This window comes from Vulpes lagopus, chromosome 6, assembly GCF_018345385.1.
Source record: "Vulpes lagopus strain Blue_001 chromosome 6, ASM1834538v1, whole genome shotgun sequence".
Classification (NCBI taxonomy): domain Eukaryota; kingdom Metazoa; phylum Chordata; class Mammalia; order Carnivora; family Canidae; genus Vulpes; species Vulpes lagopus.
This window is the reverse complement of record NC_054829.1, coordinates 104117461-104142029: the sequence shown is the minus strand read 5'-3', so window position 1 is coordinate 104142029 and position 24569 is coordinate 104117461. Positions and strand designations below refer to the sequence as shown.

The window sequence follows — 24569 nt, the reverse complement described above, 5'->3', positions numbered from 1 at the left end:
GCAAGAGTTTTGCTAAAACTGGCTAACACAGGGCCTACATGGATGGACACTGAAGGTTGAGACTTTGAGGGCTTGGAGGAGTTCTCACTAGAAGTCGAGCTTCACCAGTATGACTGCAGAGCTGGGACTGAAACTCAGGCCAGTCTGACTCCATGGCCTGCTCTTCTTTTCTCCAGAGCTCCTTGCTGCCTGGAAATCTCTAAGGGGCCTGTGCTTTGGCAGTGCGTGGGAAGGCAAGGAAGTCAGGGGCCTGCACAGAGCGCTCAGGTTTTGTGAAAAGGTATGAAAACGCCATGAAGTTGTATTGGCCTCTAGGTGTCTATCTGGAGTCTCAGATAGGAGCTGAGAGGTGTGGTTCTTGTCAGAAAGCACTGGATCTGGTACCTGAGCAAAAGGCAGTTTTTAACTTCTGAACTTTTAAAGAACAAACTAGAATTTTTTATAAACATCTCCGCATTTTAAATCCTTAAAAATGTTTTACTGATTTATGATCTGGCAGGATGTAAACTGTTAGATTGAATGGCTTGTGAAAACTATCCATTTCTTCTTCTCAAGTGCCCCCCTTGAGTGTTTGACTTATTTGGCTTATTCACAGCTTTAAGTGAAGAATTTTTTTGTAATTAAAAAAACATTCATTTTTGTAGCTTTTCCAGTGACATCAGGAAAAAGTCTGCCAGTGATACTTTGTTGCCAACTAATAATAATAAAATAAAAAACAATGACTCTCCTTTAATCATTTTCTGTAGGTCATTTAGAAGGCATTGGTACCAGATTTGTTTCCTTAGCACAAATACTTTTCAGAGCAATGAGCAGCTGTTAAGCCTGTCTGGTTATCAACAGGATGTCCCTGATTTTCCAGTCTGTATAAATTTAATAGCTTGATTCCTAAATTCCATTTTAGGAATTGGGTGGGTGGGGGACGGGACGCATGTGGAAGGAGAGTTACTTTTTAATGCCAAAAAGGTGTTATATGTGTACATTTTCATTTTTGTGAAATATTCATCGACTATAGGAAATTGTGGTTGTCCCTTCTCACAAAATACTAAATCTGTTTTTGTAAAGTATAAATAATGCGTGAAAGTGCTGAAAATACGAGGTATTTTGGAATGTGAGTATGTGCAACTAACAGCTTTATCTGTTGGTTAAGACATGTGAGTAGGGATAACCAGCTGAATTTTGGAGGAAACATAGTTGGAGGTAAGGATTTCTCTTTATCCTGAAAGTTACCCATGCATTAGTAAATGACTCCTTAATAGAAACTGTTTCTGTGCAAATGAGCAGGTGCCCTACACTGGGACAGTAGGAATATATTGCCTCGTGGATGCCAGTGTATTTAATTAGTTTGTGTTTTGTACCAGTATCTGCAGCTTAAATAGGATGTCTGTTAGGATTTAAATCTGTGTTCTCATTCATTTGGGGAATATAAATAATAGTGAAAGGGAACATAAAGGAAGGGAAAAGAAATGTGTGGGAAATATCAGGAAGGGAGACAGAACATAAAGACTCCTAACTCGGGGAAACGAACTAGGGGTGGTGGAAGGGGAGGAGGGCGGGTGTTGGAGGGGAATGGGTGACGGGCACTGAGGTGGACCCTTGACGGGATGAGCACTGGGTGTTTTTCTGTATGTTGGTAAATTGAACACCAATAAAAATTAATTAAAAAATAAAATAAAATAAAATAAAATAAATCTGTTCCTCCCTGTAAGCACTTCTAAGAATTCCAACCAACCTACAGAGACATTTCTTCTGGAGATTTAAGCCTAATTATTAGGAGCCATAGACTCCCCAGTTTTAATTGTAAACTTTGATCTTTGCAGTCTGATGATTTTGTCTTCTCATTTATATTATTCATGTTTCTGGAGTAGTGCGACATAGGCTCTTTTCCAGGATCTTTAGGGTTACATATTACCCAATTCTCCTGGGATATAAAGCACATTAATATTTCTGTGGCACAGTGAATGATTTTTCACACCAAGTGGGATCAGTAGAGCCCATAACTAACTCTGTGTCATTTTTTATCAGGTTTTGTTACTAAATTACTTTTAAAAACTAGATAGGTGGAGGTTTTTCAATTTCAGATGCGTGCATTACCTAATTGTGGTAATTTCACAAAATGTACATATATCGTATTGTATACATTAAACTCACACAATGTCATATGTCAATTATATCTCAAAGCTGGAAAAATTCAGATTTCAGGTTTTTGGATAAGCAGTTGTGGGTCTGTATACAGAAACATTTAGAATCTGTTGGTGTATTTTGAAAATAATTTTGGGGATCTGAGTAGTCTGGTATTTTATATATTTTTAGCTTATATATAGTTTCTTGATAACCAAAATTATTAATTTAATTCAGAGACATTAGATTTTGCAGATGTTTTAGGATGCTTTTTATGGGGGAAAATGCCCTTTTTTTCCTCCTGGTTTCTTTATAGAAAATCCCCTTTTTTTCCTCCTGGTTTCTTTCTACTCCACATCTGTTTTTATTTCTTAGTGAGGGAGCATCATGGTCTAGTATGGTCTGTTAGTACAGTTTTTGTGCAGTTAGGTAGTCTATACTGTTTCTTCCCTAAGTGTAGTGCTAACCAGAATTTGTCCTCCTGACATCCTGTCTTTCTGTAGGGCCTGACACAGTGTAAGGGACTCAGTAAGACTAGGTATGCATGGATTCGGGGGTTGATGATACCCAGGAATAATGTTTTCTCAGTTTGTCATTTTGCATCTTCGACATGTTACTAAAACTCCAAGTCTCCATTTTCTTTTCTTATTTTGAAAAAGGAATAGTAACTGATCAATTTGCTGTAAACATTAAATGAGAAAATATTTATAAAACATTTTGTACAATGACTAGCACATTAGGAGGAGCTCAGTAATTGGTATCTATTTTGATCTTCTCTCACCTTGGTAAAGGACTTCATGAAATGTTTTCCACTGCCATACCACCTTTGATTCCTTAAAATAATAACAGGTGAGAGGGTGGAGAGGCAGAAGAAAATCAAGTACTTCTGTCCTTTATCAAAAGCAAGTTTGGGGGCCCCTGGGCTTGAGAGGCAGGAGTGAGATGGGCCATGGTGGATTTATCCTCTTTTCCCCTGATTGTCTCGCTCTGCAAAGCTGGGCTCAGCCAGAGGATCATAATTTATAAGAATAAAATAAGTTTGGTTGCTGATGGCTCTGAACAAATACATCTCCTGCATTTCAGTTGTGTTATTTCAAAGACTCAAACAGTTGAGGTTCCTTGGAAATAAAGGGAATCTTTGGGAGAACTTGTAATTTGAATGTCACATCTCAGTTTCTTGATTTGCAGAATGAAGGCTTTGGATTCCACGGTCTAAACTCTTAGGATTGTGTGATGAGAGTAATTGTAAATTGTAAATCTCTTCTACAAGCTGCAGAATGAAACTTCTAAGTCAAATTTGTAATTTTTGGATTGCACATTGGAAATGTGACTCTTGTGAGGACTAGATAACTATTCAGTACCCATATAGAGTAATAGAAATTGGTAGAAGCATTCAGAGTACTAGTTGCACAATTAAGATCAAAAGCTATAAGAACCCAGAATCTAATAATGGGAAAGATGAACCTCCTTTTTCATTTGCCTCTCTAGATTTTCCCAGTCACTTAAAGAGTTTAAAATGACTCCTACTGCTAGAGTTAGGAGGCAGGCCATTATGATTTGGGAATTTCAAGAAAATAGATTAATATTAGAAGGATGTAATAGTGTACAAAGAAGAGAGAAGGTTATTTTGACATGGAATTTGTGAGATGAATGAATATAAAGAGTTTTTACCCAACAAAAATAGGTCATGGATTTTACTTTATAAAGAATTTCTATACTATTAAAATAAGTACACTTTTGATAGTTTGGAAAGGAAAATTTGCACATTTATGTAAGAAAATGGTTTCTGTGCTTAACATTCTTTTATAAACCAGTTGAGTATTTGAGTTTTGCCATATGGAATGTTGACTTTAATAAAATTTATTACACTTATAAAAAAGCAAATTTCAGAGTGAATATATAAAGAAATAGGTTACCTAAGTTGGACTTAAATTGTTTCATTTGTTTTCCTCAGTTTTTTTTTTTCTTTTTTTTTAAAGCAAGAGTGTACGAGCGGGAGTTGGGCAAAGAGGAAGAAGGAGCAGAAGGAGAGAGAGAATCCCAAGCAGGCTTTAAGCATGGAGTCCAACATGAGACTTGATCTCATGACCCTGAGATCATGACCCAAGCCAAAATCAAGAGTTTTGACTCTTAATTAAATATCAGTATTTTCGATTAAGAAAAATTGAAGATATATACTTAATCTGCCAGGCTTCTAGGATAGTGGAATTTATCAATTGGGGCAGGAGAGGATGGTGTAGTAGTCACGGTATTATATGTAAATAATATAGTGCAGTTACATATTTTTATAATGTAGTTTTAAATTTGGAAAGTGTGTTTATTTTTTTGTTTCAGAAACTGCTAAAAATAAAATTTACCAAAATCTTTGCCAGGTTCAGGAGTAGGGGGATAGATGATGAATATCATTTTTTAATGGAGTCAGGGAGCAAATGAGACTTTGTTTATCAAAAGAGATGTCAATTAAAGATAGGTAAGAGAAAAACAAATAAGATACTCTTCTAGGTAAGATGGCTATATTGCGACAAATCAAGAGCAATTCTAATTTTAAGGAACTAAACAAATACCTATTTTAACTACAGTAATTGATTCTGAGTATACCATATTCTGTGTAACATTTTGATTAGACAATTCTCAAACCTGATTTGAAAGTGAAGTGAGATAATTGTTGAACCTTAGTGTTAGAATTTGAACAGGGGAAGTTGAAAGAATTACTAAACTTCAATAGAGTAATCATAAAAATGTGAAGTGAACTCAAAGGGTACCCTAGGTTTGAGGGAGATTACTAAAGGAAAGATAAACTTGGAGAAGGGATCCCCCTCACTAAGACTGGGCTATAGATGTCATTGAAAAAGGCATGGTTTCATCCCAGCCAGATGGTGGATAAATTCAGTGGACTGTCTGGGCTCACAGAAACCAGAAAGTAGGAAACACCTCTCTGGTGAACAGGCTAGCTGAGGCTGACAGACTAGTGCTCAGGGTGGGTCAGGGTATCGGGAGGGAGCCCGCTTGCTGCCAGAGCAGTGCAGTGTGTGATCCCTGTTTTGAGGTGAATGCAGGAAACAGCCCTCTGGAACACAGGTGAGCACAGGCTGGTGGATGTATCAGTGTCTACACTAGGAAGGTAGCAGTGGGTGGCCATTGGGCTCAGGCTAGGTCTTTGGGGTCATTGAAGGCTTGTGCACTTTGGGCTTGTCCGTGGACCAGAGTGCCACTCAGTATCCCCATACACAGTGATGCCCCCTTCCTCCTATAATGTCCCTATGATGCCCTCTACTGATAAAACTTAACATTGTGCTCACTATAAGGGAGGAATGCTTAAAGAGTTCAGTCCATTATCTCAGATCAAGTACTGAAGGGTGAATTTAAGATTGAGAGACAGTAGATTGATAATTGGCACAAAAAGCTATAGAGTGGTGGGTCACTTGGGTTGCTCTGTCAGTCAACTGTTGGACTCTTGGCTTGGGTTGTGATTTCAGGGTCATTGGATTGAGCCCCACATGGGGCTCAGGGCTCAGTAGGGAGTCTGCTTGGGATCTTCTCCTCTGCTCCCCATCCCCATGTGCTCTCTTATGCTCTCTCTTCTTCTCAAATAAAATAAATCTTACCAAAGGAGAAAAAGAAAAAAAAAAGCTATAAAGTGACATGCCCAAAAAGGAAAAAAGTAAATCTCAAAAAAATGAGAGGTGCCAGTAAAATACCTGCCCTCTAGAATGAAGCCATTGATACTCTAAAGAAAAACAATACAATTCATACTCCTTGGAAGAAAACATGCACAGATCTACCATACAATAACAAATAATTAAAATATAAAGAAGCAGAAAAGTGTGACCTATAATCCAGAATAAAAGTGCTAGAAACATACCTTGAGATAATGCAGATGTAGGAATTAGCAATTCAGAGCATTAAAGCTTCTTAAGAGTGAATATGGTTATAGATGAAGAATCTCAAAAAAATGGAAACTATGTAAAGAAGAATCAAATAGAAATTCAAGGACTAAGGTGGATCTGAAATGAAAACATCTATTGGATGGACATAAATACAGACTGAAGTTGGCAGAAGGAAAGGTCAGTGAGCAAGAAGTCAAAACAAAATTATTTGAAATTATTGGCAAAAAAAAAAAAAAAATAGGGGGAAAAATGAACAGAGCCTCAGTGACCTGTGGGTAATATCAAGCCATCTAACATATGTATAATTGGAGTTCTGAAAGAAGGAGAGAGAGAAAAAATGTGGCAGAAGAGGTTTTTTGAAAAAAAATGTTGGTTAAAAGTTTTCCAAACTTGGTGGAAAATGTCCACCTACAAATTGAAGAAGCCTAATAAATCTTAGAATAAATCCAAAGAAAACCACACTTAAGCACAAGCAGTCTATCTGCTGAAATTTCATAATATAAAGAGGACCCTTAAAAGCAAAGCAATAGGGACCCTGGGTGGCTCAGTTGGTTAAGTGATTGTCTGACTCTTGGTTTCAGCTCAGGTCATGATCTTAGTTTAGGGTTATGAGATGAGCACCCCTTTTGAGCTCTGTGCTCAGTGTGGAGTCGGCTTGCCCCCCACCACCACCTGCTTGCACACTTTCTCTGTCTGTCTCTCTCTCTCTCTCTAAAATAAATAATCTTAAAAAATTATCTCTCTAAAATAAATAAAGTGATGGAGAGAAGGAAGAAGAGGGAACAGTAGGGAAATAGTAGGAATGATGGCTGTTTTCTTAGGAACAATATGAACCAGAAACAATGGACTGACATCTATAAGAGAAAAACAAAAATGTCTGTTAATCTAGAATTCTATATTCAAGGAAAAATGAAGGTGAAGTCAAGACATTTTCAGATAAATGAGAGTTGAGAATTTTATTAGGAAAATGTTTTTCAGAAATCCTTCAGCCGACTTCCTCAGACGTCCTATTATTTGCTCAGATGCCCATACTGTATGGCTATATGACTGTATGGCAAGGAAGGCTGCAAAAACAAGGCGCTGGCATTTTCATTCTCTAGACTGAGGTTTCTGTCATCAAGAAATAGATCAGGGCAAAGAAAAATCAGTTGCTGTAAAGACTTCTAGCTCTGTTTGCCACATAGGAGTTAAATTACTTTTGTAATTAGAAAAAAAGCCAATCTGTTATTTGGCAGACAGATTCAAGTAAAGCAGAAAATAAGTCTCTTGTTAGGTTGGCTACTTACGGATTCTTGACTCTATAGGAAACCTGTAGACATCACCTAATATTCCTTCTTCATATGCATTCAGTATCCCAAACATGCTTGACACTGGGCATAACAAGATAATATATCTTGGCCTTTGTGCTGGAGGGATAAACAGGCAGCTTTCAGGGTTTTACTTACCATGTTCTGAGCAGCATGTCATGTTTTTCATAGAGCAACTGAATTTTCTTTAGAAACACTGGCTAGGAAGCAATTAAATGCAACTGGAACTGTCTGGACTTTCTCATAGAGTAATAGTAACAGTGGCAATATTTGTGACTGTCCTTTGTTGAGCGCCATGTGCTATCTTGAGTGTTTTCGAATCTCCTGTCAATCTTATGGGTTAAACATTATCTTTGTCATTTTTACAAATTTGGAAACTGAGGCTTCTATTAGGAAAGTGACTAAGGGCATTCTATCATTAAGGGACAAAACCAGGATTTAAATCTAGAACAGGGGATCCCTGGGTGGCGCAGTGGTTTAGCGCCTGCCTTTGGCCCAGGGCGCGATCCTGGAGACCCGGGATCGAATCCCACGTCAGGCTCCCGGTGCATGGAGCCTGCAGCCTGCTTCTCCCTCTGCCTGTGTCTCTGCCTCTCTCTCTCTCTCTCTCTCTCTCACTGTGTGCCTATCATAAATAAATAAATAAATAAATACATACATACATACATACATACATATAGAACAGTCTGTTTCTAAAGCCTGAGTTTCTAAACCAGATACAGGATGGCTATGGGCTGACTTGCATTCATTCTCTTGAAAGCACATTACCTTTTCAGTAGGTTTTAAGTTGATTCACACCAGGTGTTCTTGGAAGAGTTACTACATGTGATTTGCTTATTCTAGTTGCTAGTTTTAAAAATATTGTCAGAGGGAAACCACTCAGTAACATGTAAATTGAAATTATTTGGTCACTTGCAGGAGAATGTTGACTCATCCATGTTTGTTGTGTTTAATTCCTCATTGAACCTCTAGAATAAATCAAGGAGGCAATTAAATTTTCGGGTTATTTTACAAGTCAAAATTAGAACTGGCCACTGCTGGTTACTTTGTGATCCTGTAAGGTACTAATTTTTCTGGCTTCGGTTTTTTCTCCTTTTAAAAGGGTGGAGGGGGTTGGATTAAATGATCTGATCTTCCTTACATATTAAAATTAAGCCATACATCCCTGGCTCATTGGCCATTTGGTACTTGAATGATTTTAAGTATCTAAACATAAATAATGAGCAAAGTAAGTTCACCTAAATTCAGAGAACTTAGATTGCCCTTTTTAAATCTAACTCTGTAAGCAGTAGCTAATTTGTATGAGGCCAAAATGATATTCCACTTAAGTTGCAGAATTGTTGGTTGACTCTTGATAAAAATCTGAGTCTGGGGTCAGCCCATGTGGCTCAGCAGTTTAGCGTTTGCCTTCCACCCAGGGCATGATCCTGGAGACTTGGGATCAAGACCCACGTCAGGCTCCCTGCATGGAGCCTGCTTCTCTCTCTGCCTGTGTCTCTGCCTCTCTCTCTCTCTCTCTCTCTCTCTCTCTCTCTCAATCCCTCCCTTCGTGTCTCTCATGAATAAATAAATAAAATCTTTAAAAAAATCTGAGTCTGATCTAGCAAAGGTCTTATGTATCTACAGTGAAGGGGCAGAGTGGATGAGAAGAATTTTCATGAAGTGCTGAATCTCAGAGTGATTAGAGGAAGAGGTGGCATGTATGAGGCATAAAAGTATTTTATCATTGTGTTTTGCCATCTAACCTACTGAACATGATAAGTTAGCCTAGCCTACCTTAAATGTGAAGAGCACTCATGTTAGCACAGTTGGGCAAAATCATCTAACACAACCTCTTTTATAATGAAGTATTGAATAATATCATTGAATGCTGTACTGAATGTGAAAAAGTGGTTGTACGGGTGCAGAATGGTAGTAAATGTGTGGATTGTTTACCCTCGTGATTGCATGATTGATTAGGAAGTGTGGCTCACTGCACCTGCCCAGCATCATGAGAGAGGATTCTACTGCATATTGCATGCCTGGGAAAATACCAGAATTCAAAATTAGAGAAATAGTTTCTACTGAATGTGTGTATACTTTTGCACCATCATAAAGTTGGGGACTATAAATTTGGGGGCTACCTGTATACATGCATTTATTATCTGTTTATTACTTGTAGATACTGGCATAAAAGCATAGTTATTGGATATGAAAATTTTCCATTCTAGGTCCAGTGGCATTGCAGAGCACGGATGGTTGCCGGAGCCAATTTTTACATTGTTGGACGAGACCCTGCTGGTATGCCTCATCCAGAAACAGGGAAGGATCTTTATGAGCCAACTCATGGTGCTAAAGTGCTGACAATGGCCCCTGGCCTAATTACCTTGGAAATAGTTCCCTTTCGAGTTGCAGCTTACAACAAGAAAAAGAAGCGTATGGACTACTATGACTCTGAACAGTAAGTTTTATATTCACAAATCTATGAAACACCTTGTGATCTAAGCTGCTCCTGGGATATCACCATGTTGTCCCAGCTTTGCAATAACTTTCTGATGGCAGGCTTTGTTGTACCCATTTCAGAGAAAGACCCAACCTAGGGACTAACTTCTCAATATTCCAGCAGTTAGAAGCAGAAATAAAAAGTGAATCTGATTTCGTGGTTCATGATTTCAGGAATTTTGTTGCAGAGTTCTTAAGGGCAGTATTGACATTTCTGTGTCTGTCATTTACTGTGTGTTATAGAGCACTAAGTCCAGAGACTTAGTGATGATTACTCTGGTAAGCCCAGAAAATTTATGTAGTGAGAGAGAATTTAATATTTGTGAAATCTCTATGTGATAGGCATTCTCCTACTTGCTTTATAGGTATTAATTATTCCTCACACTAATCCTATGGTATTGCTATTAGCCTCATTTTATAGATTAGTGGTAAGCTGAGACATACACAGTTCAGTAACTTGTATAAAGCCACAGAGCAGTAAATGGCAGCCCAGCAGTTGAAGCCAAGCAGTGTAGCTCCAGAGCCTGTGCTGTTGACTACTAAGAGTGCAACTTCTGGGCACCTGGGTGCCTCAGTCAGTTGAGCATCTGCCTTTGGCTCAGGTCATGATCTCAGAGTCCTGGGATGGAGCTCTGCTAAGTGGGGAGTCTGCTGCTCGCTCTCCCTCTGCCCCTGCCCCCGCAGCTCATTCTCTCTCAACACACACACAGTCTCTCTCTCTCTCTCTCTCTCTCAAATAAATAAAATACTTTAAAAATAAAAGTACAACTTCTTCAAAAATTTTAGGAGGAGCGAAAAATGAACAAACTTTTAGTACAGATTATTGGTAGTATGAACATGTATCTGTTGTATTGATTTTTATCTATCAATAATATCAATCTAAATTTAGAGTGGCAGTGTAAAGCTCTAGAATAGGAAGTTATGGGTTCTAGGCCTGTCCTTGCTTTGTGACTAGAGAGCCCTGTGCCTCTGGCCTTGTTTCTTTTCTAAAATGATGGCAGAGTTTGGCTCAGGTCATGATCCCAGAATTCTGGGATCGAGTTCTGCATTGGACTCCCTGCTCAGCGGGGAGCTTGCTTCTCCCTCTCCCTCTCTCTTGTCAAATAAATAAAATCTTAAAAAAAATAATAATAATAATGGCAGTGGAAGAGTTGATTCCATCCTAACTTAAAATCTGTAGTTCCTTCCATGATCCTGTAGCATCGTTATTTTTATATGTTAGCAGATACTTGTTTTGTTGATTGATGCTTTTTTAGTACAATGTACATCTCCTTATTTAGTACATCTATTTCTTTTGTACAAGTCACAGTTCATGTTCAGCAAGTAAAACAGGTATTTTTTGTGTTTTCTTACATTTACCTCTACTGACAGGTGCTAACTGAAAATCAGCCATGGTCTAATAACCTTTAATCTGAGAGCCTCATCCATTCTTCTTTGATACTTTACAGTTAATTCTGTGTTCAGGAATAATGCTGATTCTGACCCTGTGTCCTCATTTGGCGTGGCCCATTTTGTAATGGTGAGGACAAGAAAGAAAAAGAAACATTGTAAAGATCAAAACAATTTCTTGTTTCTAAAAGCGACATAAAGTTCTGTGTTATTTGATTTCTTTGTGATAAATGATAAGCTGGGTAAAGAAATACTATTTTTAAATTGGCTTCCCATTTAATGATCTGAATAATTCTGGAGAAAAACAAATGCATAATTTTCGGCAATAGCAGGCTTTTCAGAGTGACGACCAATAGCTAAAATACAGGAAAATCTTACGAGTCAATGAACAGAAGAGGCTTATATAACTGATGCAGGCAACTCCTACCTATACTCTGTGGCCTAGGTGTGGAATTCAAAACAGGAGCTGTTCTAAACTTATTTTCTGAAGATCTGAAATGTGGTCCAGATTCCAGTATACTTCTGAACTACACCAAGAGAAGAATTTGCAATAATCCAGACCATTTTTACTTTTATAAAAGACCAGTGTTTGCCAACACATAGAAATAGTTTTAAATTGTGGCATGTTTTGTTTTGGCCTAAAAATATATATGTCTGTGTATGTTGTTTGTATGTTTAATATATATATATGTATGCATGTGTACATATACTTATATGTGTACACACAGTGCAGCTGTAAGAGGGGTGTGCTAAGAATTGCACATGGGCCTTTTCTTCCAAAGGGATACCTCGGGAGCTTTAACAAGAGAATTTTAAGAAAAATAAAAGCAATTTGAGTAAACTTTGAACTAAATCACCACAAAAAGTAATTGAAACTAAAGATATAAATTAAATATTAAGGAAAGTAAAAAAAAAAAGTTTCTAATACAGTCCTATCCTTTTGTGGTTAAGATTATGTAGGCCCACCCTCAGAGAATCTAATTTACATATTACTGCGAGGACAGGCCTACACACCAGTAGTTCTTTGAAAGCTCCCAGCCGAGAACCCTTGTTGGAGGGTAGCATAGCTTTCTACAAATTTATAAAACATGGAGTGTCAGAGATGGAATGCTGTGCTGGGCAACGGTTTACTTCTCATCCAGCATGCAGCTGTCTTGTTTAGTTGGTGTACAAGATGTTATGAACGTAATCTTGTTCTGAAAGTAATGATTAGTTACAGAGTAAGGAGAGAGAAATAGAATCATTCTGCTAGTGGCCAGATAATTAAAACTTAGGTGAGTTTGCATGTTGGTGAATTAAGGAAACAAAACTAAATAGAGTGGAGCTTTTCTTTTACACTTCTCCTTGTTCTGATGTCTCATTACTGTGCTTTCTTTGCATGCATTATCAGGTGATTCAGTCACCCACAGGACCCAGAACCCATCTGTATGTGGTTGACCGATGTGCTGGGAAGCCCTTGATAACTTTCATGTTTTGTTAAATCTGTGTAGTATTGCTTTAAGTCTCTCTTTTAATCATTCAAAAGCTAAATAATTACATCAGTTCTCATAAGATTTTCCAATGATGAATTCTATATTAGTTGCATGAGTGGCTCATTTTCTTGGAATTTTTTGAGTTACCAAATCTTAATAAATTGTAACTTGGGAAGCCTTAAAACTGCCTTAGTTTTCTAATTTTTTATATTTGTGTTCAAATATAATTAAGTTGATGGGAATATGTTGGAAAGTGATTAAAATTTTGTGGAAAGGCGATAGTCTTTGATGTAGTGAGAAAACACAGTTATTAATTATGCACATATGAGGTTGTCTTATGTTTGATTAATGGACGTTATTCAATGCCAGCTTTTATGTAATTAATGATTTTGTAGCTTTTGATTTAATTAAATATTAGTGTAAGACAAGGCTTAGGGAGAAAAAACTTCATGAAGATTTCAAGCAAGATATTGATAGGAATTATGATAAAAATCATCTGTTTTTACTTAGGAAGTTAAGTAGGTTCATATTTGCTGTAATAGTGACTCAAGGAAATTTAGTTTTAGGACTACAAGGTTAAAAACCCCATTCTTTCAGATATTACAAACAAACTTAGAATTCAGTTATTTGTAATGTCTCCTTTATGCAGTAAATCTTTGTATTTGGGTAGAAAAATGCAAAATTATGGTTCAGAATCCTGAAATAGCAACTCAACAAAAAGCACACATGAGTAAGAGTTCCTTATGGCAACGGGTGAATGAAGAGACAGGTAGATGAAAATGTTTGCGGTCTGGTTATTTCCACATTATCAGTAGAGTATTTTCATAGTTTCAGTGCTGGAGTAAATCTTAATTCTACATGATACCATTAGTATCTTAAAAAAAAAATACTCTAATGTAGGCATCTCTCAGCACTTTTTCATTTAGCCTTCCTTTCTTTTATATGCTTTCCATAGGAAAGCTCATCTTTTCTAGTGGTTTCTGTGTGAAGACTCTTAAAGCTATACTTCAGCATTTCCAAGTTGCTAATTTTGTTAGCTTTCTAATGCAACAATACTATGTATTATCTCACAGTTCTTTAGGTCAGAAATCTGGGTGGACTACATTGGATTCTCTGGCCAGGCTGGGCTCTTATCTTAAAGTTCTGGAAAGAATCCACTTCCAAGATGACCCTTGTTGGCAGGATTCAGTTTCTTGCACTTGTGGGGCTGAAGTCCCATCTTCTTACTGGATGTTGGCTAAGGATTGCTCTCTGCTCCTAGAAACCATTTTAGGTCCTTTCTTGTGGACACCTCCATCCCAGCAATAAATCCTCCTTCATGGTAAATCCGTCTCATACTTCACATCTCCTTGACTTTCCCTTCTGCTGTCAGCTGAGAAAAGTCTTTGTTTTTAAAGAGCCCCAGTAATTAGGTTAGACCCACTCAGATAATTTCGCTATTTTAGATCATTTGATTAGTAACTCATTGCATCTGCACAAATCCCCTTTGCCATACAAATGACCTAGTGGTAGTAATGTTATTTGTCTTCATCCTTTCATAGACCCATCTGTTGAAACCATTCTAGAGCTGTGAGAAGCTTTTGTTTTCTAGGAATAAAATAAAAGTAAAAATTTTCTCTGATGGTTAATATTAGGAAAAATAGATAGGACATCCTAAGGAGATGTTGTGATGTTTTCTTTTTTTTTTTTTTTTTTTTAAGATTTTATTTATTTATTCATGAGAGACACAGAGAGGGAGAGAGACAGAGACATAGGCAGAGGGAGGAGCAGGCTCCATGCAGGGAGCCTGATGTGGGTCTCCATCCCAGGTCTCCAGGATCATGCCCTGGGCCGAATGCAGGCGCTAAACCGCTGAGCCACTCAGGCTGCCCCGATGTTGTAATATTTTCATTATAAAATCCAATAGTACTCGTGTCCTGCACTTAATCATCTTGTAACATCAGAAAGTGAGAAGTGGTGGGGACGAGGAGAGAGGGCCATACATTGAAGGGTAACCAACAATGTAAGAGTCCCAATTAGAATTCTGCTGTGCTGGAAGACTAGATGAAGATTTATCTCTTTACTACCAGGAACACCAAAGTAGCCTTGAACCAAACAAGGCCAAAGATCTTCTTCTCTCTACCCCAAAGCCCTGGCCAGTTTTAAGTACCCTTATGAGGTAAATGGACATAATCATATAAGTACTAGAGAAAAAGTAGAGCAAATGGGACAGTTCTCAGGAAAATATTTCCCTTAGAGCTTAGGATAGAGTAATCTGGGTATTCCAATAGAGCAATACTCCAGCCTGGTGGAAGAAAAATAGGCCACAGTCATGTGCTCTTGCTCTTTTTTTTTTTTTTTTTAAATTAATTTTTATTTATTTATGATAGTCACAGAGAGAGAGAGAGAGAGAGAGAGAGGCAGAGACATAGGCAGAGGGGGAAGCAGGCTCCATGCACCGGGAGCCTGATGTGGGATTCGATCCTGGGTCTCCAGGATCGCGCCCTGGGCCAAAGGCAGGCACCAAACCGCTGCGCCACCCAGGGATCCCTTGCTCTTTAAAACCTTTGTTCGTAAAAAGTTGCTTCTTTCTGGGTGGATGGGATACCCTGATTTTTATGCATTTTTGGGTGAGTAATGAATAGGATGAGTTCCCTCAGTGGCCAGCCAATAAAAAAAACAACCTATGTTTAAAAAAATTATAAAAGCATTTAAAAGAAAAAGATATATTAGCAATTTAAAAATAACACCATGCCATCACCCATTTTTTTCTGTTTTGATTTTATTATTTATATTCATTTAACGTAGTTGAATTTATAGCATAGTAGAATTATTTTTTTTTTGAAGATTTATTTATTTGAGATAGTGTGAGAGAACAAAAGCAGGAAGAGGGGCAGAGGGAGAAGGAGACACAGACTCCCTGCTGATCAGGGAGCCTAACACAGGGCTTGATCCCAGGACCCTGGGATCATGACCTAAGCTGAAGGCAGACACTTAACCGATGGAGCCACCCAGTCGCTCCAGACATAGTAGAATTTTTTATCCTGCTTTTAATTATTTACTTTTCATGAGCATCTTTCCACATTATTAGAAGCTCTGTGTACACATTCCAATGCTCCTTTTGTTCGTTCTGGTACCATTCTGTGCCACAAGTCCCAGTGGTTGTGTGGGCATCACAGGTCGGAGCAAGGAAGGTATGCAGGCCCCTCCGTGCTACAGAACCTGACTGGCCCAGAGGCTTCCTCACAAGCTCACTTGTGTCCTTCGGTATCATTGAGGGCAGGTAGCATCTGCTGATGGTAGCTAGTCCCATCTCTTCTACCCGTTGTCCAGCACACATGGCGTATAGTTTTTCTATATCTGTACCTTCAAATGGTGCACTTCAAATGGACCTGGCTATGCTCTCCCCTCGGACTATAGAGCTGTGCCATGTCATCACTGATCTTGCTTACTGCAGGGTTCCAGGAGGAAAGAGCTGCAGTGTTGTGTTTTGTGTCTTGACTGTTTTTTCTGCTTTTCTTTTTTCCTGTGACTTTGGGATCTTCTCACTTTTCTTATGTTTTCTGCCATTTTGGGGGTAGGACTGGGATTTTCCTTATTATAACAATATCAAATCAATTTCTTTCTCAATAACATGTCATTTAGGAGTGCTAGGTGGCATCTGCCTTTGGCTCAGTTCATGATCTCAGGGCCCTGGGATTGAATCCCATGTTGGACTCCCTGCTCAGTGGGGAGCCTGCTTCTCCCTCTGCCTACTGCTCCCCCTGCTTTCACTTGCTCGCTCTCTGTGTCAAATAAATAAATAAATAAATAAAAATTAAACAAACAAACATGCCAATTAGGAGGCTTTCTTAACCTTGGCATTATTGACTTTTGGGGCCAGATAATTTGTTGGTTGGGTAGGGGGTCTGGTGCATTCTAGGATATTTACCCTGAGGTGGGGGAGATGAGGTTGCAAAATCACTTCTGTTGAGAATCAGAGGTCTGTAACAATATTGGCATATTTGGGTACTTATTTTCTTTTTAATTATTCATCATTAGTCACATGTCCAAGTGTGTGTTTTTTTTTAATTACTTCAGATTTCTTTTTACTTTCATAGTTGGAGCTGATCTAGATGTTCTGAGAGTAATAGAAGTCCTGGTTTCTAAATAAATGAGGATAGTCACATATGTCTCAAAGAAATCCTGATGACAAACATAAAGGAAATTATTTACTGTGGTCATTATCTAGCCATGTCCTGCGTTTACCTAATTTTCTGGTTAACTCATGGATATGTAAGCTGTTTGGGTTCCTAATTTTGAAAAACCCTTTGAAAATTTATTATTTCTGTGTCTATAACTTTCTGAAACTAAGCAGACTGTATATAGGAAGCAGGACCCAGAGACATCAGAATAAGTCATGGCAGGAGGCTGAGAGGAAGTCTTTCAATAACCAGAGTTCAGCCATGGACCCCATGCCATCCAATTTTATTTTTGATGATGGGCATCAAAGAGCATCTGAGTTTAGCTTTCTGAAAATTGGGATCCACTCTTGAGTAATCAGAGACTTCTTTCAGAAGCAGGTGGAAATTGACATGCTCTTTCCTGGTTTGCAAGCACAGAATCCCCATTTTGCCCGTTAAGATATTTTGGAATCCTTTGAAACCTGTTCACTGGCACCCAGTTAAAAACCTCCATTCTTCTACACTGTGGTAGAGTATAGGTTTCATGACCCTATTTGGTAAAGAAGATTGAGTTGACTTCAGTACATTTTAGGACAATCCTGGGAATTTGTTGACTGAATATCTGATAGGCGCTATTCTCTAGCTTTTACTTACAACATTGGAATGCTGAGAGGAAAACATGATGAATTAAGGATTTTGGCTAAGTAGGTTCCAGATAAGTTTTTGTGTATTTCAGTTGGTCTTTGATTTGAAACTTAAAATTTGTTAAATTTATGTTGTATGATGTTAGCCAGTGTTTTTTGTTCCTGGGAAAAAAGCCATAAATAACTATCTGGTTTTGGGATGTCTGGGTGGCTCAGCGATTAAGCGTCTACCTTTGGCTCAGGGTGTGATCCTGGAGTCTCAGAATCGAGTCCCACATTGGGCTCCCTGCATGGAGCCTGCTTCTCCCTCTGCCTGTGTCTCTGCCTCTCTCATGAATAAGTAAATAAAATCTTAAAAAAAAAAATCTGGTTTTGAAGAGATGACTTTTGACCTCACACCTAAGAATTAGTGTTTTGATCTACACGGTATCATATATGAGCTTCTTTTAAGTTGGATGAAAAGTTATTTAGACCAAAAATAGTTCATTAGATTGACTTATAAGTTACCACTATTATTTTTAGTTCTATCAGAGAAGAAATTCCTCTTTGCTTCTCTGATTGCTTATCGTCTAGTTAACATTTTTTAAAAAACCAATCTAATTGAGTGTGAACCTTCAAAAGATACACTTGCTGGGTCATCTGCTGACCCCAGCTCTTGTCCATTTGTATAACTCGTGCTGGTGGCTCTGATGGCCACATATGTGGACTAAGAGACAGCAGATGGTTGTAAAGATTTAAAATCTTCAACAAGTGGCCAAGAGTCATTGTACTTTGGAGTTTGTCAAGATGCTGGCCACATGTAGTTATTATATCCCACGTGGGACAAGACGCTGGTCCATTCCACAGGGTCCCACATAGCTTGCTAGATGCTGTGCTTTTTCCCCTCCCTGCCACTCTAACCCCTTTAAGAGCTGTGGATTATGAGAACCTACGACCAAGTGGTTTTGAGAAGGAAGGAAAATCAAACATATTTGTGTTTCAGGTGCCATGGGAGATTGGTTAACTAGTGTAATTAGATGGCTTATAAGAATTGCTTTGTAGTAAAAGCCTCTTGGTCATTTACTTAGTGGCCTTTTCTGCTTCTGGCAGATTCTTGATTATTCACAGGTAAAGTTGGGAGCTAATTTTAGATTATTCTCCAACTGCCTGAGTTTTTACTAGATTTAATTATTTTTGTAAGATGATATCTAATTTAAGACGAACTGTGAAAAATATGATTTGATGATGGATAATGTGACTCTTGTGCCAAGTCCTTGCACCTGACTTCTGATAAAAAGTAAAACCCTTATGTGACAGAACAAGTATGAGGCAGAGGAAATAAATGTGTTTTCTGTATCCAGGGTGGAGTGGAGCTACCACCATGTGGGAATAGAAACTCCCATTTCATGTGATGAAGAAATGTTTGTGGCATGCAGGGCAGATGGAGTGTGAAATAGCATCAGTAAAAGAGGTACCCAGGGACCTTGGTTTTAAAATGCAATTTCAGAAGGAATGCAAGCAAACTTCTGGGTTCCAGATCGTTTGGCATTGTGGGGAAAAGAAAGAGCTATAATTGGTCTGGCTTTTTCCCTTTCATCAAATAGTCAGGACAGAGTCATCTTGCAAGCTATGCTCTCACTTCTTTTTCATTGCCATCAAGAACAGGCACTTGATGCATGGGACACAAGGTTTCCTTTGTTGAAATCAGACTTTAAAGTTTATGTGGCCATAAAGCTCTAGGGTTATAATTTTCCTTAGTGAAGCTTATTTAGGGAGCCAATCAGTGAACCTCCTGAGCTAAACTAACTGATTTTACATCAGGTTGGAGCGAGGATGTTTAGATAGAGTCAGATGGCTATCTGGACCCTTCTATCCTCTTGGTTTCCCCTCTGACCTGGGCTTTGCTAAGCCTTGCCCCCAGGGGTAACCTGGCTGGTCTGGAGTCAGCAGTGTTGATGCTGTTATTAATCCATTCCTGCACAGCTTCTTGTTACCCTTTAAGGCAGTCTTCACATCTTTATTGAGAAGGTTGAGACCCTCCTGCATTAACTACCGTGTCTTCTAACTCCAGATCATCACTCTTTCTTCTTTCCTTCAATCATTTTTCTCAGCTTCTGTGTGGCTTTAACACTTGAGAATTTCTCTTCTTCTATAACCTCCATGTCATCTTGGTTTTCTTCCTACTCCTTTGACAAATGCTTTTCCTTTTGCTGAGTCGCTTTTCTTTGGAAAGTTTACCCATTTTCTCCAACTCTGCTTTCATTTTAGTGTTGATAAATTTGCAAATTGGTTCTAACCCAACCTTACTGAATGTTTTGACATCTCCTTTTACAGTCTTGCTTCTTTTCTAAACCCATCTCACATGCAATTTCTTTGTCTTTCTTTAGATCGTCATTTGTATAAGAGAAAGATGTTGGCTTACTTTCCGTGTCAGCTGTGGTAACCAGCCATCTGCATGGGCCCGTATGTTTTAGAAGATCTGACTTGTTTTGCATATTGAAGAGATGATAGAAGTGAGAGATAGCATTTAGATTGAAGCTCTCTGAATCCGTCTTTTAAGCAGTATCTGTTAACCTTTCATTTTTTTTTTGATCATCAGTGAAAATTTACATAGACATTTAAAAGGTATTTTATCTAAGCAGATGAGAGCTGTTGAAAAGTCGAGGTGAATGCATATGTATATCTTCCCGTCTTTTTCAAAGTTGAGGGAGTAAGAAAAGCCTGCAGGGTAACTAGGGGAAGGTGTTGTGTGCCTAAATTAAAGTAGTGTTGGGCAGCCCGGGTGGCTCAGCGGTTTAGCGCCGCCTTCAGCCCAGGGTCTGATTCTGGAGACCTGGGATCTAGTCCTACGTTGGGTTCCCTGTATGGAACCTGCTTCTCCCTCTGCCTGTGTCTCTGCCTGCCCCCCTGTGTGTGTCTCTCATGAATAAGTAAATAAAATATTTAAAAAAAAATAAAGTAGTGCCTTTCTGCTTAATGATAAGAGATGATTTCCTTGTGAAATGAGTCACACTGTTTTGTATTGATATCCTACAAGTGTAGTATTCCAGAATAAAACTTAAGTTTGGGGGATTGGGGGATTCAATAAAATCTGGGTATCCCACTGGGGAGTTGGAAAGGCCAGAAATGGGGCCAGCAGTGAATTGAAGAGGTAGTGATCTGAGGAACTAACAAATTTGGTGATGCATAGGCCTGGCCTCATGAAAGAAGTACACACAGAGCCTCTTTGTTGCAAGCTTTAGAAGTCAAGTGAGCAGTGGAGTCATTGAACACACAGACAAAAGCAGAAAGAGAGACGAGAAACCAGTACACAATTTGGATCGGGAGTACTTGGTCTTTCTTGGCCTGGAGCCCACAGTCTGAGAGCTCATAGATAGATTTAAGTGGACCAATTAGGAAGGTGGTATGTGCATTGCCCTGCCTAAAGTGGAGTTGAGCAAGATCAGAGAGAAGGCAGATCAGAAAATGATTATGGAAGAGATCATTATGAAGGTCATGTAGAAATCTCTAGTGGGAGTAATCTAGATTTAGGTAAAAGGGAATATAAAAGTAGCTCAGATTAACTCCAGCAATCAGAGACCCTGTAGTCCCCTTTTTTTGTCAGAAGATGAAGTGTAGTGACTCTTTAAGACTATACATGGTTCTGTATTGAACCAGTAGAATTTTTCTATACATACACCATTTCATTCTTTTGTTTCACCAAATATTTATTGAGTTCCTAATCTGAAAGCTAGTAAGTACCAATCACTAGTTAGTAAACATTTTTGTGTCTCTAGCACCATTCATATACTTTTTACTGTTTGTACACTCTTTACTGTTAAGTAATGCCTGCTCTGTAAATATAAATTAAAAGCCATTATAACTACTGTGAGGCTAGAATAGGAAGCATAATGCTCTTGCAGCACCTTATGTATCTGCTTTCCTCAGGGGCAGTATTCTAAGTGATTGAGGTTTCAGGTAATTTTAAGGTTAATTTTTAGAAAATTATTTAAAATCACTTTGGGTAGAAATTTTTTAAAACAAGCTTTTACTCTTAAAAATTATTACTGATATTTGAATTTTTATTTGATTTTGATATTGATAAAAATCATTGTAGAAAACTACAGAAAACATGAGCAAAATTAAAAGCACTTTTCATAATCTGTATGGAAATGACCACTATTAATATTTGGGTATATTTCTTTATAGCTGTATCTCCACATGCTCTATATTTTAACAAAATTGCATTTGTATTGCATATAAAGTTTTGTGTCCTGATTATTTTACTCAGGGCTGTACCATAATTTATTTAGAACCTTCAGGTCACTTACAATATTTTACATCCTGGGACGCCTGGGTGGCTCAGTGGTTGAGTGTCTGCCTTTGGCTAAGGGCGTGATCCCAGAGTCCTAGGATCGAGTCCTGCATCGGGCTCTCTGCATGGAGCCTGCTTCTCCTCCCTCTTCCTGTGTTTCTGCCTCCCTCTCTGTGTCTCTCATGAATAAATAAATAAAATCTTTAAAAACAACAACAACAATATTTTACATCCTAAAACAACTTTCAGATAGCTTTCTTTATGTGTAACATTTGTGTGCATCTGATTATTTCCTAAATGTAGATTCCTGGAAGTGTGATTCTTAGTTAAAAAACATACTTGGCATCCTTCTAGAAGCATGTGGCAGTTTATGATTTATGATCCCCAGGCTAACTCCACAAATAATGAAGTGAAAAGGAAACCTACAGCTCCTAACAAGGAGTAAAAACAGCATGTGATCTAAGTGATGCAGAGCTTTTGATGGATCCTGGTTTGCTATGTAGATTGGCTCTCCTTGTTTGAGGGAAGAGGATGAAATTACTAGTAGACAGTATGTGGCATAGCATAGGTGCTCAGAGCTTAATGGTTTTAAGGACCTTTGTGTGTTTTTGAATATGAGAAGAGGAGAAAAACTATTTTTATGGTATCTTACCAGTGGGATGGTATCAATTATTGATACTTGTTTTTGCTATGAAAAAAAAATGATAGTTTTTCTCTTAATGTTCCATAATGCATTTAACCTTACAGATTCAAATTTTCTAAGTTTTCATTCTGTGCTAGGTAAATTGGATTTAATACTTTTTTGGGTTTTTTAATCATCTCTAGTTCTAAATTAGTAGTTAGCATGGGCTACAGAGGAGGAAGTGAGTAGGAGAGATGGGTATTGCTGAAAAAGGGCAGCCATAGTTTTGGAACTGTTGATGCATCTCGACTGTGGTGGATACATAACCTACATATGTGATAAAATTGAATAGAACTAAATACATAGAGAATTGAGTACAGGTAGAACTGGGGAAATCTGATTCAGATTGGTAGATTGTATCCATGCTGATAACCTGATTGTGATATTATGCTATAGTTTTACAAGATACTATCATTGGGGAAACTGGGTAAAAAGTACATGACCTCTCACTGTATTATTTCTTACAATTGTATGTGAATATATAATGATCTAATAAACATTTCAATTAAAATTCATTTCCTAGTTCTAAAAATGTGTCATTTTTGATAGCATGGTGTTTTTTATTCAATGACAAATTTGAAATCAGATTGATCATTCATTTATAAGTATTATGTTTTACCCAGATTTTTTTCCCATTAAGCTTATCTACCACGAATAGGAAAACAACTGCTTTTTAAATTTTCACTATCATTAAGATTCTAAAAATGGGAAAACATTTTCTTTTTTTCTCTTTCAGCCATGAAGACTTTGAATTTATTTCAGGAACACGAATGCGAAAACTTGCCCGAGAAGGCCAGAAACCTCCAGAGGGTTTCATGGCTCCCAAAGCCTGGACCGTGTTGATGGAATACTACAAATCCTTGGAGAAAGCTTAAGCTATTGACTCAGTCACTCCACCTTTGACACTTCACTGAGTAACAAGAGGGGACCACATAGTTACTGTTGGCATTTCTTTGTGGTGGTGTCTGTCTGGACACACTTCCTAAAAACAGACCACTTTTCCTTAACTAGCATTGGTTTTGGTCTGCCTTATGAGTTTTGTTTTGAACTAGTGTAACACAAGGCTGGTTTTAATGTATCTTTTCCACTTATTATAGTTAATATTCCTACAGTACAATTTTAAAATCTTGTCTTTTTATATTATATTTATGCTTCTGTCTTATGATTTTTTCAAGCTGTTATATTAGTTGTAACCAATAGTATACACATTGAATCTCATTTTTCATCCCTTGGAAAAAAAAAACCTACTAGACAATAAACTTGGCTAGACTTTGTTTTGGGAATTTTACAAGACATCTGTAGCAATTAGATTTTCTTTTTCTACATTGAAAATATAAACTGCTTTCTTCCTTCCAATAAGCTATTGATCTCTTAGCTGTTATAATCTATTCTTATGATCTGTATAAGCCCTGAATGAACTTTCTTTATTCAATAACATTAAACTTTTTGGCTTCTTATTTCTGTGATGTTTTGTTTATATATAACCTTTCCTTCTTGTGAAACATATCTGATGGAGGAGGGGAAGTACAGGCATCTTTCATTACTGGCTAATAATTAGTTCCTACGCTGTGTTTCATAGTGAATTTTTAAGTAGGAAGATGATATAATGTATTCTCTGTCTATCCAAAATCTCAACCAGTTTCCCCAAATTATTGAACACCTAAGGTGGTGGTACCAGTAACAGAGATCTGATAGAGGGAGTGGGGGATAACAATTAGTCCATTTGGGGAGGGGGAAGTGTATCAAGTTTATTTTTGTAGAATATCCTCAAGTAGATTATTCAAGTGGAGATGTTTATTTAGGAGCTGGATATACAGTTTTGGTTGGGACACCAGCATTTTTTTTTTTTTTTTTAAGTGGGCACCATGCTTGGTGTGGAGCGCAATGCAAAGCTTGAACACATGACCCTAAGATCAGGACCTGGGCTGGATCAAGAGTTGAACACCTTAACCGACTGAGCCGCCCAAGTACCCATTATAATTTTAATTTAATTTATTTATTTTTAAAAGATTTATCATTCATGCATTCATTCATGAGAGACAGACACACAGAAAGGCAGAGACACAGGCAGAGGGAGAAGCAGGCTCTCCACAGGGAGCCTGATGCAGGACTTGATCCCGGATCCCAGTATCATGCCCTGAGCCAAAGGCAGATGCTCAACCACTGAGCCACCC

The 24569-nt window shown here is 38.0% G+C and overlaps 1 protein-coding gene across 3 annotated transcripts in view; it reads left to right on the top strand.

The window, feature by feature from the left end:
- The window catches only part of PAPSS1 (3'-phosphoadenosine 5'-phosphosulfate synthase 1), a 185037-nt gene extending 161185 nt beyond the window's left edge, over positions 1-23852 (top strand). For all 3 annotated transcript variants that reach the window (XM_041760016.1, XM_041760015.1, XM_041760014.1), the window contains 2 exons: positions 9523-9752; positions 23132-23852. In XM_041760016.1, the coding sequence (XP_041615950.1) occupies positions 9523-9752; positions 23132-23270 (369 nt within the window). In that variant the 3' untranslated portion in view covers positions 23271-23852. The remainder of the gene's footprint in view (positions 1-9522; positions 9753-23131) is intronic.
- The last annotated feature ends 717 nt before the right edge of the window (positions 23853-24569 follow it).